At 38.3% G+C, this 14,011-nt stretch overlaps 1 protein-coding gene across 1 annotated transcript; it reads right to left on the bottom strand.

Moving 5' to 3' along the window:
- Positions 1-288: 288 nt before the first annotated feature.
- Positions 289-13,384, bottom strand: LOC113234794 (collagen and calcium-binding EGF domain-containing protein 1-like). The gene is made up of 9 exons (XM_026470284.1): positions 13,266-13,384; positions 10,018-10,146; positions 8,872-9,020; positions 7,147-7,292; positions 5,596-5,746; positions 3,999-4,072; positions 2,482-2,651; positions 2,145-2,293; positions 289-492 (listed from the first exon to the last, which is right to left on the bottom strand). Exons 1-9 carry the CDS (start codon positions 13,382-13,384, stop codon positions 290-292), a joined length of 1,290 nt encoding a protein of 429 aa, XP_026326069.1. The 3' UTR covers position 289.
- Between the last annotated feature and the right edge of the window lie 627 nt (positions 13,385-14,011).

The raw sequence follows: 14,011 nt of genomic DNA, 5'->3' as shown, positions 1-14,011 counted from the left end.
CGCTGCCCTGGTACTTTATCAGTAGGTCCTGACTCTAGGACAGCCCGTTAACGCAGACTTCATCCGGTTCTCAAAAGGCTTGTGTCTTGGGTGAGCGCCCCCGGGTGTACGTACAGCACCCTCGGGCGTTGTTTTTTAAGGATAATTTGAAACAATATTGTTCATCAACAATAAGAGCTTCAGCCGACATTTTGTTTGGTCCTTCGAGCCGTATTGAATTAAAATTGCTATAGACGGAAATAAAAATACAATATAAAAAGAAAATTAAAAATTAAAGCTACTTTATTGGCTAATAGAAGCTGTAATCGTTATCATTTTCAAGAGCCTCGTCGTCATCGGAGTCATCTTTGAACGCGCTGGCCAGTCTGTGGAACTCCTTCAGTTTGTCATCGATAACTGTTGAGAGACCAAGTGAAAATGGTTCTGTCTCGCCTTTAATTAGGTATTTATCTGTTGTTGCTGCTGAGGTTTGGTGTATTTTCCCTGTTACTCCTGTAATGTAAGACGTAGTTTTGTAATGCGTTTTCTACAATGTCTGTATGAAAAATCAATTTTGGGAGTGTTTGTTCACACCTTATAGTGCTGTAGAGCTCCTTGTGAAAGAGTTCATCCAGGTACAAGTACTGTCACCTTACCTGTTTCTGTCGCCAAGCATTAATGTGAGCATTACTGCGTTCCGGTTTTGAAGTACCCTTCTGCAAGGGTGCTGGTGAAATTACAGGCACATGGGACTTGTCAACTTATATCAGGGTGACCGGCACAGTGTCAGTGCCCCTCAGATCTTTGTGATTTACAGCTCTCGGTGGCACTGCAACTGTTATGGACAAGCTTGTAGCTTACCACCAGTTACACGAGTGATTCGTCCCGTCACTTGATATTATAAAAAAAACCTAGCTCGTTTGTCCACACACCTAGAAACTTATACGTTTACCTGACAAAAGTAGGTGCTCCTCAACTAAAGTCTTGGACAGATCAAGAGCAACTAGTAAGGGAGATAGATATCCTACAATTTTTTATCGATATGGCTGATAAATGAAGCAGTACCTACAACACAGAAATTACGTGCAAGTAAGATCTCTCACAAGCGCTCTGATTGGACGCCATTACTCATTGTCCTGGCGATACGGGCGCGGTATTGAAATCCAGTTGCTGATCTTAACGTATGATTTTAAAATGTGGTATCTACTGACTAAAGCTAGTTTTTTTGCGACTAGAGCTAATCAAATACCGATTGTATGTACGACATTTCAAATCCATTGTGTCGCCAAGATAAAACATTATGTGAATGCAAAATTTTGCCAACATTTTTTTTGTCATATTTTATACGATCGATAGCGGCATTAGTTGCAGTCGAGTTCGTTGTGATAGTGTTCGTCCAGGGAAGTACTATCTTAGGCCTAGTTCCTACTATGCCGTATCGGTAAAACTGCCGGAAAGGCTAGTGGCTGTACAATTTATATGAAGCTATTCACATCACGTCGGACCCGGCAAGAATGCCGAACTCTGCATTGTTGCCGGAGCGTTTGTCACTGCGGACCGCCGGCAGAACGCCTGGGCCGGAGTAATGTGAACGACGACGAAAGTCGTCCCAATAAATCATCAAAAGAGGATGGCGTCATTCGAAAACAATTGAAGACTTTGACTCGTCACTTCTCAGTTGGCCCATTAAAAATCTTTCCAGTAAAATAGAATATATATAGGGTATACCCAATGTTTTCTTTTTACTTTATTAAACCTTCTAAGATACCACCAAAACACCGCAATTTCGTATCTATCGTGCGCAGTGGTCTGATTTCGACTGTGGTGAGGACTTTAGTTTCCAGTTTTCTTGCAAGATCCGGCTTTATGTGAACACTTTTTTCGGTTGTCGGCAAATTCGCCGACCAAGTGTGAACTAGGTCTTACCTTTTTCGGCCGCCAAGCAGTAATGTGAGCATCACTGCGTTCCAGTTTTGAAAGGTAAGAGGGGTGCTGGTGAAATTACATGCACACGGGACTTGTCAACTTATGTCTCAGGGTGGTCCCCTAAGATTTTTGTGATTTAAAGCTCTGAGTGGCACTGCAACTGGTAAGGACAGGCGTGTCGCTTATCATCAAGTGCATAATTTGTTCATCACATAGTATTATTTAAATAAAAGCCTTACCGTTAGGCGTAATCTCGACAGGTCCAGTATTGATATCCACCGCCGGGATCGTATAAGCTTCAAGGTCTTGTTCTACTGTGCTCTCCATCGCCTGTTTTTCTTGCTTGCGCTGTTTTCGCCACGCTTTCTGTAGGTTGAATCTTTCGGGCCTGTGGAATTTTAATTATGATATAATGTGGTGTTTATTTCTTTCAGAAGCTTAAAGCTGGAGATAGGGAACAACCAGTTTATTTCGGTGATATATTAAATTCTCACTTATAGTGTAGGATATTTCCAAGTTTGAAACCTGGGAATTAGGTACTTCGATTGTCTGGCATATTCACAAATAATAGCTTACACTTCTCCCTTCATATACACTCTGTCTTCTAAATTGCGGATATCGTGTCTGACGTCAGCCAATAGCAACAGCATGAGGTCCATGGATTCATTGGGGCCTTTGTTACCGCGGGGGCCTCGCGGTCCCATGTCGCCTTTGGGCCCTTCCATCCCTGGAGGACCAGCTGGACCCTGAATAAATTACAAATATGAGTTTCGATAATGGTAGAGAAGCCAGACTGTTGCTGGTGGATTGACTACCACAAGTTGGTGGTCTTTCCATCGACTTGGCGAAGACAACGGGAAGCAGCTAGCAATTCGCAGAGTTAGTATCACATTTCGCAGTGTTACGGGGCGCATTCTCATTATATCGTAACGTTTTATTTACTACGTTGGACGACTGTCGCGTCTAGCCAGGTCCCATATCACGACTGTCTGTCGTGACTGTGTCGTGGACGTTTATTTTATAGTTGAACGACTGTCGTGTCTAGCTTTTCCCACAAGATCGTGACAATTTATTGGTTCACGGCAGCCGTCTTGTCGTTTGCGCTACAGAATCGTTACAAGCTGCGATTATCTATCGTCACATTTTTCGTGACGTTTTATTTATCTTTTATCTCTTCCCATTGTCACGATAGTTTGTCGTCGTAACGTCAAAAAGCCGTGTTACGACAGTTAACCGTGGTGTTTTGTGTCAACAACTTCATTTAGCTATACAAGGCACGACACTTTAAACTGCACGACTATCTGAAGTCACGACATAATGGGAACCCGTCCTAAATGGAAAACTATCTCAGTAGTATATGTAGGCCTGTCAAGATCCACCTTCAAAGTGACCAACAGTCGGACTTTGTTAAAATGTGTTGAATATTTGGCTATTACTAGTGGTCGGAATTGAGGGAGTTTATTTGGCTAGATTAAAAAATAACGTGGACATTCGCTTTTACAAATCCCGGGACTTCGCAGAAGCTAATATGCTTATTATACATATAATTACATTTGAGTACATTGGCGAATTAAAATGAATATTTCCTATGAAGTATTTGCTACAAATGAAACTATTTTTCCGGATTTAAATCGTGTATATTCGCTTTTTCAGACAATCCATTTTTTGCTTTTTCACCGTGACCATGGGTCCTGTAAAGGGCCCGAAACGTTGGTTTGTTTGAAAAAACAAATATACACGATTTAAATCCGGAAAAATAGTATCATTTCCTATGTGTAACAATCGCGAAAACCTAAGAACGCTATATTTGCTATGAATAAAAAAATAACATTGTAGTTGTGTTTCTATAGGTAGGTACTTCGTATATACTTTATATCTTGGAATGTTTAGAAAATAAACAGTAAAAAAAATTATCCGTACTGATGACGAACTGGGTATGTCCATACTAAGAAAAAAAACGTTCATACTTTAGGCAAATTAACCCTCAATTCCGATCACTCGTTGTTATTGAAATTCTACTTAGGCAAACGACCCGTTTCCTCTTAAATGAAATTGTATCTAGATTAGTTCATGCAGGGTAAAGCTGCGCTTACTCTAGGTCCTCGTTCGCAGCGGCAAAACCCGCCTTCGAGGGGGGCCATCGAGTCGAGCATTCTTTCTGGAACCTCTAAAATATCAACACTTGGTATGAGACAAAAGTTTACATTCAATTACTCGGGTTCGAATAATACTATCTCTCACACTGCGCCCCAACACAAGGTATTTCAAAATGTGGTGGGAGAGGAACCTATAGATAAACGGCTATATCTCAATTGAGTGGATTTCAAAATCACGAAAATGGCGAGTGGTCCCCTAATTCGTTGGTAGTTCGAATCTCTGTGGTGCCATAAATACGTACATACATTTATCATTCATATAAATTTCCTTTAGGACTGTTGGTCTCACTGCTTGGTTCCACTAGGTTCAGTAGGGTTTTCAAATACTTATGGTTCCATTTGCTTAACACAAGAAGTTTCGTACCCTTGGAAATGTGTGAGGACTTTTGCACGTATTGGGCCAGCGAGCGTGCCGGAATATGGCCCAAACCCTTTAGAGGATAGACATAATATCCCAGTAGCGGGACGTAATAAGGGTTGATGATGACGATGCCTTATTAAAGGTAAAATACAATGATGCAATTACAATTAACTCTTGTTTTGACTTTGTAACATCCCGATACACTCTTGTGGTTCTCTATGATCATACCAATGTCTGTGAAGTAATATAACATTAATACATAATAAAGGGATAATATTATTTGATCCTCGAAGATGTAATAGACCTATTGCAAATGTGCACTTTTTTAAATTAACGGTATTTTTTTATGTTTGATAGGTACATAATATAATTGTTCCTTCTATAATAGTTGATCTACGGATAAATTATAAATAAGCATTCAATGTAACACTATCATTATGTTTAAGCATACTAAATTAATTATTTGGTATTCAGAAATAATATTTGACCCTCTTTTTTCATATAGGTCAAATATTTGTTGCGCCCTCCATTGAGTAGGTCGGGTTAGGTTAGTATTTATGAACAAGTGCTGCAGCAGCGGCCGACGAGTGCCCGAAGGAAATTTGCTTGTATTTCCGCACATGGTTTCAGGTCAAATTATATTATAATTAATATAATATTACTTAGTACATAAATAAGTTAGCAAATCAGAATAAAAAAGTATTTTAGTAATTCGAATTATAAAGAAATAAGTATCTAAATTTTATTTTTAATGCTCATTTGTCTTAGTTTTGAGGCCCAACATGAAACTATCAAAGTTAATTTATACAAATCGAACATTTTTTGCATAGCTCAGAAAAATATTCATTGATAAATCAGTTTATTTTGTGTCTCCGAGCAATAGGATCAATAATTAAAAAGACCGACTATATTTTTTGCCTGCTGCTTTTGCAAATTTGAAATGAGCATTTAACTACATGCCAATAATAAACTGGCAGAAATATTTCTGTGTGGCAGGTAGCTATCTTGAACTTGATTTACCATTTTCTAAAGTCTTATATGCACCAGCATATTACTTATAGTCTGGTATAGGTGTATGGTACGAATATAATAATGAAACTGCTATTATGTTGTTCTTATTAAAGCAATTATCACGAGATTCCCGATACTCTTCTCAGGAAATATTCGCTTTACCGTCACTGAAAACTGGATGCTCCATAATCTTCTTAAGGACAGTTTGCGCATTGTGCAGTTGATCGGACAACAGCTTTACTTTCTGCGACAGCCAACTGACACTATCGCATGACGCGTAGCACCTGGATGTGCGTATTAGGGGCAGAGCCATCTGGAACCAAAAATAATGACTCTCAAATTGAAAGCGCGCACAGCTGCTGGTACCGCTTAGAATGTTCTGTAGGATCATAATGTAGCCAGGAGAGTGTGTGACGATGTGACCTCCTTACACCGTGGTCCCACCATTTTATCGCCTTTTCACCGGTTCCTGGCCACTCGTTTTTAAATTTTGAATCGTTCTTTAATTCCTTTGCCTCACCATTCTGATTTTGTTTCGTTCCATTGTCACTCCTTGCTCGAACACGGCAGCGTACAGTGCTATTAAAAATTTTATTCCTTTACCAGATTTGTAATAGCTACTACTAATCATGTGCTAATTTTCATACCAATCTGTAATTCAGTATAACTCGGCCCTTTAGGGATAGGTAAGTGTCTACGTTATATTCATGCAGAAGCAAATTCGTATGTAATTAAGTCAGGGAATGTTTTGTAGTATCGTACCTGTTTTTATATACCTTTTTGGTTACAGTCTCTTTTTTCTCTTTACCATCAACTTGAAATAAATTTCCGTGGACCTGAAGTTTTTTTATTTTATTGCCGTGAACCTGGTCACGGCTCAATAAGGTTTACAGCCTTTTCAAGTGTAGTAGCCTCCGCAGCCTCTACACACCTTGCTTAGCGAGTTTAAAGTTCAAAATTCAAAAGGGTAAAGAAATAGTGGTAATGAGTCCAGTTTTATAAATATTATTCCCGTTTTATTAATATTTGTGATCTTTAAAATGTTTATGGCACAAGAGTTTTTGGTAACTGGTATACGGTTCAAAAACGTTGTGTTGTTGACGACAAGACATCATGTTCGCTGCCGCGAGCGGGCAAGGAGTGACGGAATGTGTCAAAGGAATTAGAGAACGATTCCAAATTTAAAAACGAGTGGCCAGCAACCGGAGAAAAGGCGATAAAAGGGTGGGATGACGATGTAAGGAGGTCACATCGTCACAAAATAAGTAATAATCGATGAAATTAAAGTACAATGTCATGTATGAAGCTTCATTCGCATCTTGCTTCTTTTAATTTGGTCAAGTAGGTATTACTTATTTAACGGCATCGGGTATATAACCAGAAATAGAGACGAAATAAGAACCATCCATCCCTGGCAATTAATCAGGCTAATGGGCCTTATATCACTTTTAAATATCAACTCTCGTTTGCACTAAAATCACAAATTAGAAAGCTGAAATAGTACAGCGACAACAACTGACCTGTGTGTACATCTCCGGCTCCCTTTTTCACATTTCGATTTCCAGACGAGACAAGCAACTTTTAAAAAAAATTTGATGGCAGTATTACTTACTTTTAAAAATAAAGCAATTCTCTTTCCCTCGGTGTCGCATGCTGTGGGTCACGCTGTATATGTAAGTAGTTAGGCATAGCACCTATTTTAATCAATCTTACCGGTACTGGCATGGGAATGCTCCGCTCGCACCTCTTGCCATCACTGGCCAAGCTAAAGGGCAGTCTGCACTCGCAATGGTATCCCCCAGGATCATTAACGCAGTTTTGCTCACATCCGCCTTTGTTATTTAAACACTCGTTCACATCTGCAATTATTTATAAAGGAAGTTCTAATTACGGACAATGACACGTCTCCCTTTCAACTTCGGATCTAAATTTAATGCTAGGGCGTTCTCGATAAGAAGAGTAAAGAGAAGCAAGTTGACCGTACATAAATAAAATGTATAGCAGTGTCTATTGACGGAATTTTCGATGTCAGTGATAAAATAGGAATACCGTAAATCAAATCCATATTTTCTTATATTATTATCTAATTAAAATATAATCCAAACACAAGTACGCGTGTATGTGTACAACTTTTGAATAAAAGACGTATGTTAAAATGAGCTTAACTTCATATACTTTAAACTTACTTGACCTAAAAGGAAAAAAAAAAAATTACAATTCATAAAAACTATAAAAACTACACGGAAACGCTATTCAATATTAGTGAACAGTTATTCGTAAATGTTTTATGACTATGAGAGAACATACATATATCTTCGTCTTTACAAATATCATTGTAAATTCTGCATATTCGGAAGATAGGGCTATTATACATAACGTTATTGGTACAGCAAGGCAACGAAAACAGTCTTTGGACAAGCATGCCGCCGATCCCAAATAAAATTTCTTAATAAAATGTTTAAATGCGGTAATAATGATATTTACAAACTTGGGACCTTGTTGTACAGTGTACTTTAAAAATACAGTTTGATTATCGCAGACCAGATACAAAGCTTGCCACTTTCTATGTGATTAAAAACGTCATTCCAAAATTTGCTAGGAAAAGACACTGCCTATGTATCTCAATGTATTTAAACTAGGCGTAATTATTACTTTAGTAGATCATGCTTACCCAAAATTCAAGGACGTATAATTGGGTATTGCAATAAATCTGTCAGTTACCCTAGTTTGTGAATCATACAGATGTGTACATCCATTCCATCATAATCGTCAATATGACGTCTACACCACTTCGTACAGGAATAACTCAATAAAACAATGTAGTTTAGTAATAATGCGCGTGCGATACGTCTGTTCAACCCGATATCGTCGTAATGGCGGAAACGGTTGTTTTTTTTTGTGGAGGACGTTTTGAGTTGGTGTCTGACGTGTGAGTAACCCGTTTAAAAATTTATGTAGCGAATCTGATACCGCCCACGTGGGTACGCTTCTGGAGACTTCCACAACTAGGACGTGCTGTAGGAGCGAATCTGAGCGACTACACGCTGAACTGGGGGCTCTTCGTCCTTGACAGCGAGGATGGTTATTTTCATCATTCGTGTAGGGTGTGAATGTGTTGGTATTTAGTTGGCCAGGAACGTGGCGAGATGCGACAGTAACAGGGTCGTCAAGGTTGTTGAGGAATTCCCTCCGGAGGGTCCTACGAAAGCGATGGGGGTGTACCTCGAGGGGGACGTAATTGGAAATAGCCACCATGCGCTCATGGTTGGTGTGGTGAGGAATGTGAATTGACGGAAATAATTACCGCTTAAATGTTTAATAAGCGGTTTATGTCGAACTATTTTTTTCATATATAATATGTATAGGTAGGTATAATGGAATAGAAGAATGAGGTCATCCTCCTTCTCTGAACGTGGTTAAAGTAAAAATCTAACTCACCAACACAATAAGGCTGCGTCTTCAATTGATAATTGTTTACATCGAATTTGAACCCACGGTGACAGGAACACCACACTTTGTCTTCTTGTACTTCACACGCTTGCTCACAGAGTTGTAAACTACATGGACTCACTGTCTTTGGAATACATCTGAAATTAAAACTGGCTGGATTTCGGCGTAAGCACAATGTGCAGTAACATATACAATTGTTTTACAAGAGTGTGGGACAGAATTCCATAATTTGATTCCGCCTTCCCCTTTCCATCATCGGGGGACTAGACGTAGGCTGGATATCCACCCCTAAGTTGTCGAAATTGCAAGGATTCGCACGATGCGTTTTGCTGCGGAATTCCCTGTCAGCAGACTTATTACCGGAACGCTAAGAAAACTTGGGCCTTTTCAAGGCGAGAGTGAATGGGCATCATTTAGGTGTGCATGCTACATCATCGACCTAATGGTGACTTTCCATCAGAAGAGACGGAGGTCAAATGCGCAATTGTTTCTTTATTTAAAAAGAAAACGAGTTCTTAAAAGGCTGGCTGGAGATTGCTGCGGATAGAGTCAGTTGGAAGTCCAAGGGAAGAGACCTTTACCCAGTAACGGGACAAATTGTAGGCTAACAACAAAAAGACCGTAAAAACAAAAAACTGGAAAAGTTTATGTCCTTCCAAAAGAAAACAATAGGTAATTCAAATGAACAAATGACATTAAAATTTTAAAAATCAAAAGACGAGAAACAACATTAACATGTGATTGGTCACTTTAAATTTTCTACCATATTTATCAACTTAGGCTTAATTTACATAAACACAAGTTAATTTAGTAGCAGTAGAGCTCCTTGTGAAAGAGTTCGTCCAGGGAAGTACTGCCATCTTACCTATTTCTGCCGTCAAGCAGTAATGTCAGCATTACTGTGTTCCGGTTTTGCAGGGTAAGGGTGCTGGTGAAATTACAGGCACATGGGACTTGTCAACTTACATCTCAGGGTGACGGGCGTAGTGGCAGTGCCCCTCAGATCTTTGCGATTGAAAGCTCTGGCGCACGACTTGTTCGTCCGGTCACTTGATAGTATAAAAAAAATACATTTTTTGTAACCACAGCATAATGAAATTTATGTCAGTTGCTTAACGTACAAAAAAAACCAACCTGCCAGCAATAAGGGCGTAATTGTCACAACAGTGCACTCGCATGCAAGGCACGTCGATTCCATCTTCTTTGCAAATTTCGCTTCTGCGAATGAGTATGTCTGAAGGACAGGTGATGTTGACGTCCGAGCTGAAAAAAACAATTTTTTTTTTATCCAGTTGCAAGGAAAGTGATCATCGTCACCTTGCAGGGATCATCGTCACCTGTGGACATCTGCAACATCAGGGGCCCTATTTTTAAAGCAAGATATCCATAGTACAACCGTTTTCCCACTATGGATGATCTATAGACTTGGATTGAGCGACAGGAACACTGGCTTTATTTCAGAATTAATTTTCTTACAAACGAAATTAAACACATTTGAAAAAATGTATGTGGTATACTATACGTGTTCTATTTAGTTCAGTTGATATTAAAAAAAATCATTGGTATATGTAAAATACCTATTGAAAACAGTAGTTTTCTTGTAAAATTTCGAGGTAAGTTTTTTCATATCGTGAAAATTTTTAGGAACCGTGTTTTCACACCGTATAGTAATCAGTTTTTTAAATCTCCAGTAATGAACACCAAAAATCCACTAATTCTCTAACCAGTAATTGACACTCACTAATAATGAATGCCCTGATGGAGTATTTTACAAAAGATGAATGAATAACATGGTAGTAAAACGTCATAATATTATTACTATCAATATTACAATTTTCTTGTATAAACTAAATGTAATTTCACTTTATTGTTAACAATTTCACATTTTGAGTTCGTGTCAAACGTATTGTATATTCACATTATAAATAGGAAGAAATTGAAATTAATTGATGATCTGAGAAACCCAAGGGCAGCTACCTTGCCCAACGCATTAGCATAGCAATACAAAGGGGGAACGATGCCAGCATCTTGGGCACCTTGTCGCGGGGACCCAATTTTATTCATATAATTTAAAAATCCTAGTTTTACTTTCTAGTAGTTAAGCTTTTATTGTCCTTTTTACCTTACCTGTATATTATCTTAATTAAATAAATATTAATGTAATAGGAAGAAATATGATTAGTGCGGAATGTTCCCTTGTGAAAACTGAGTTAACATCGCGTGTCTTACTTACTTACGACAAGAATGTCGCAATTAATCGTTACATAACGACATTTTGTAAGTAGAGGGACTATACCCATTTCCCCCTTTGTCTTCGAAGTTTTCATTCAAAAACAATTCGATATGTTACCAAACAAAGCGAACAAACTTTGTGGGTGCATTGTATTTTATTCAGCATAACATCTTATCGTCGTTATCAGAATGTTCCGTGCTGTGTGTAGGCGTTATGATGCCGGTGATTGAGTGGTTGGTACAGTAAACAGTGTCTCGTTACACTTGCATCGATTTCGATGAGAGGGGTCAAAATAAAGCGGTGAAAGAATAGGTGCCTGCTCCTCAACAAACATGCATAACATACCCTAATTAGATAAGCAGTAGTAGCTAGTTTGGAGAATGCGTGCCTCCCACGCAGAGGTCTCGAATTTCATTCCTAGCAATGTTTCTGGCATCATGCATATGTCGTTTGAGTTACTTTAATCAAGAAGGAATAGGAGAAAACCTGAAGAACGTAGGCTCAAAATTCTTCGAAGGCTGAGTTTATCTTAAAGGAGACTTCTGTCCAGTAAGAACAGAAAGAGAGACATAATGTAAAAGAGCTAATTGTTGAAAGATAGATATTTCCATGGCAAGCAGCTCTGATATATATTCAGCATTGAAAGGTACAAATCACAGGATCGGGGGACATAATATCTTATTTTTACGCTCGTAACAAAAATTATTAATTGGCTTGGACTGTATTTGGAAGGAGCTATGTCCATCTGTGGACTAAGTATTAAAGTGTGGAGTAAGTGAGAAACTCAGATGGTGAGGTGTATCACGTTCTAAATTTTTAGATACATTAATGGAACCATTGTACGACCGATAATGTTGATGTCAAACAAAAATGTTCTATTTTTATTGTTTAGTATGTTAATAACTGCCAACTTTTACTTCAAGATGACACAACCCGCATGGATCGTGTTTGGAATTTCATAATTATTGCTCTCTTTGCGTTTGTTAATTTTCAGTGTGTACTTAACCAGTACGGGTTATACCACAATCTCCGCAGTCTTCTGTAGCCGAATCACAGTCAATTTGATATATTTGTTTTATTATAATTATATTACTTTTTCTTTAATTGCATGATTTCGATTTTGGTTTTAATTGGTGATATCAAAATCAGGAAACTAATCATATTGTTTCCTAACATTTTCTTTTACAATAGTATAATGACATATATTCTATTAAAGAATACACAAATAATACATACATTAAAAGTCGAGTTGTTTTTTTTAGTAGCAGTAGAACTCCTTGGGAAAGAGTTCGTCTAAGGTAGTACTGCCACCTTACCTATTCCTGCCGCCAAGCAGTAATATCACCATTACTGTGTTCCGGTTTTGAAGGGTAAGGGTGCTGGTGAAATTACAGGCACATGGGACTTGTCAACTTATGTCTCAGGGTGACGGGCGCAGTGGCAGTGCCCCTCAGGTCTTTGCGATTTAAAGCTCTGAGTGGCACTACAACTGTTATGGACAGGCGAGTAGCTTACCATCAGGCGCACGACTTGTTCGTCCCGTCACTCGATATTTAGAAAAAAAGTTAATGTATGTATTATTTGTAGACGGCTGGTTGCCAGCACTTTAGTATCTCAGTCATTAAACTTTTTATTTTATTATTATTATCAATATATATTTATTATTATTATCATTATTATAAAGAAATAAAACAGACACCAACATAGAGGCAAATGACTAATTAACCCATCAAGTCTTTTATGAAGTATTAATTCATATATTTGAATGTTTAATTCACAGTTAACAAAAGGAGTAGCATGAACAGCATCGGCGTGTACTGCCGGATCAAATTGAGAAGTCGTTGACCTGCAGCTTGCAACATGTATTTGATTATTACTGAGTTTTCCGAGCATTTGAAAGTAAAAAAATACCATCCTTGTTGGTTATATGAGCAGTGAATTTAAAACACACCTATGAAAGTATATTAATGCTTGTCTTGTATGGCGACTAACTTTGGTTTATATGGATTGATAATTAAATTTTATCAATACCAAATTGCAATTAATAAGATCTTATTAAACACAAACACGGTTTTTTACACGAAGAAACACAACTAAGCAACTTTAAAAACTTCACCAAAAAACTACCAGGTACACATAATCCACTCACAAGTCGACAGGGTCTTCTTGGTATGCATCCTCTGCGTAGTAACCCTCTTCCTGCGAAAGTACCAGGGTGGCAGCAAGTATTGTAGCGGTGAGGACCGCGGGCCCGAACGGCGCGCGCATCGCGACTAAACGTCGTGATGCGTTTGTGCACGGCTGCTCAAACTTTATACAGGGACAGCTTGTTGCATGTGGCATCGTTGGAAAATAGATTATGGGCACTGTTGGAAGAATTAGGGGATTCTTTGAAGAATACCGCTGTCTTAATTGACGAAGAAAACTGAAGGGTCCCTTTGAATTTGAGTTTTATATTTATTTTGTAACATCTACCGAGATTATACGATGTACAATAAGCCAAAATGTGTAGTTGTGTTGTATTGTGAAGAAAATGCAACGTAGCTTGACTACAATATAATATGACTACTGCATGTGTACGGTCCAGGTCGTCTTGCACTTGGAAATTGAATTGATAATAATAAGGTCCCAAAAACTTTAGAAAATTGCCTTGCAGGCTTAAAGTAAGCGACCGCATTTAGAACACGTGATCACTAACAAATTTTTAACATCATCTTTTTTCCAGATATTCTTATCATACTTGGTTATTATTTTATTTTTTTACGATACCAAGTGACGAAACGAATTAGTCGTGCGCATGGTGGTAAGCGACACGCCTGTCCATAACAGTCGCAGTGCCACTTTTCAGTGGCATTTAAAGTTTTGACTTTAAATCGTAAAGATCTGAGACATAAA

This window comes from Hyposmocoma kahamanoa, unplaced genomic scaffold (assembly GCF_003589595.1).
Source record: "Hyposmocoma kahamanoa isolate Upper Pololo Valley unplaced genomic scaffold, ASM358959v1 86, whole genome shotgun sequence".
NCBI lineage: Eukaryota > Metazoa > Arthropoda > Insecta > Lepidoptera > Cosmopterigidae > Hyposmocoma > Hyposmocoma kahamanoa.
This window is presented reverse-complemented; position numbering and strand designations above follow the sequence as displayed.

What these genes read in the sequence shown, in the direction of transcription:
- LOC113234794 (XM_026470284.1), bottom strand. Translation starts at nt 13,384, where the DNA reads ATGCGCGCGCCGTTCGGGCCCGCGGTCCTCACCGCTACAATACTTGCT. An exon ending in GCATCCAGTTTTCAGTGACG is followed by an intron (nt 4,073 to 5,595) that starts GTAAAGCGAATA and finishes TTGATATTTTAG; the next exon opens with AGGTTCCAGAAAGAATGCTC. An exon ending in GCTGCGAACGAGGACCTAGA is followed by an intron (nt 2,652 to 3,998) that starts GTAAGCGCAGCT and finishes TAATTTATTCAG; the next exon opens with GGTCCAGCTGGTCCTCCAGG.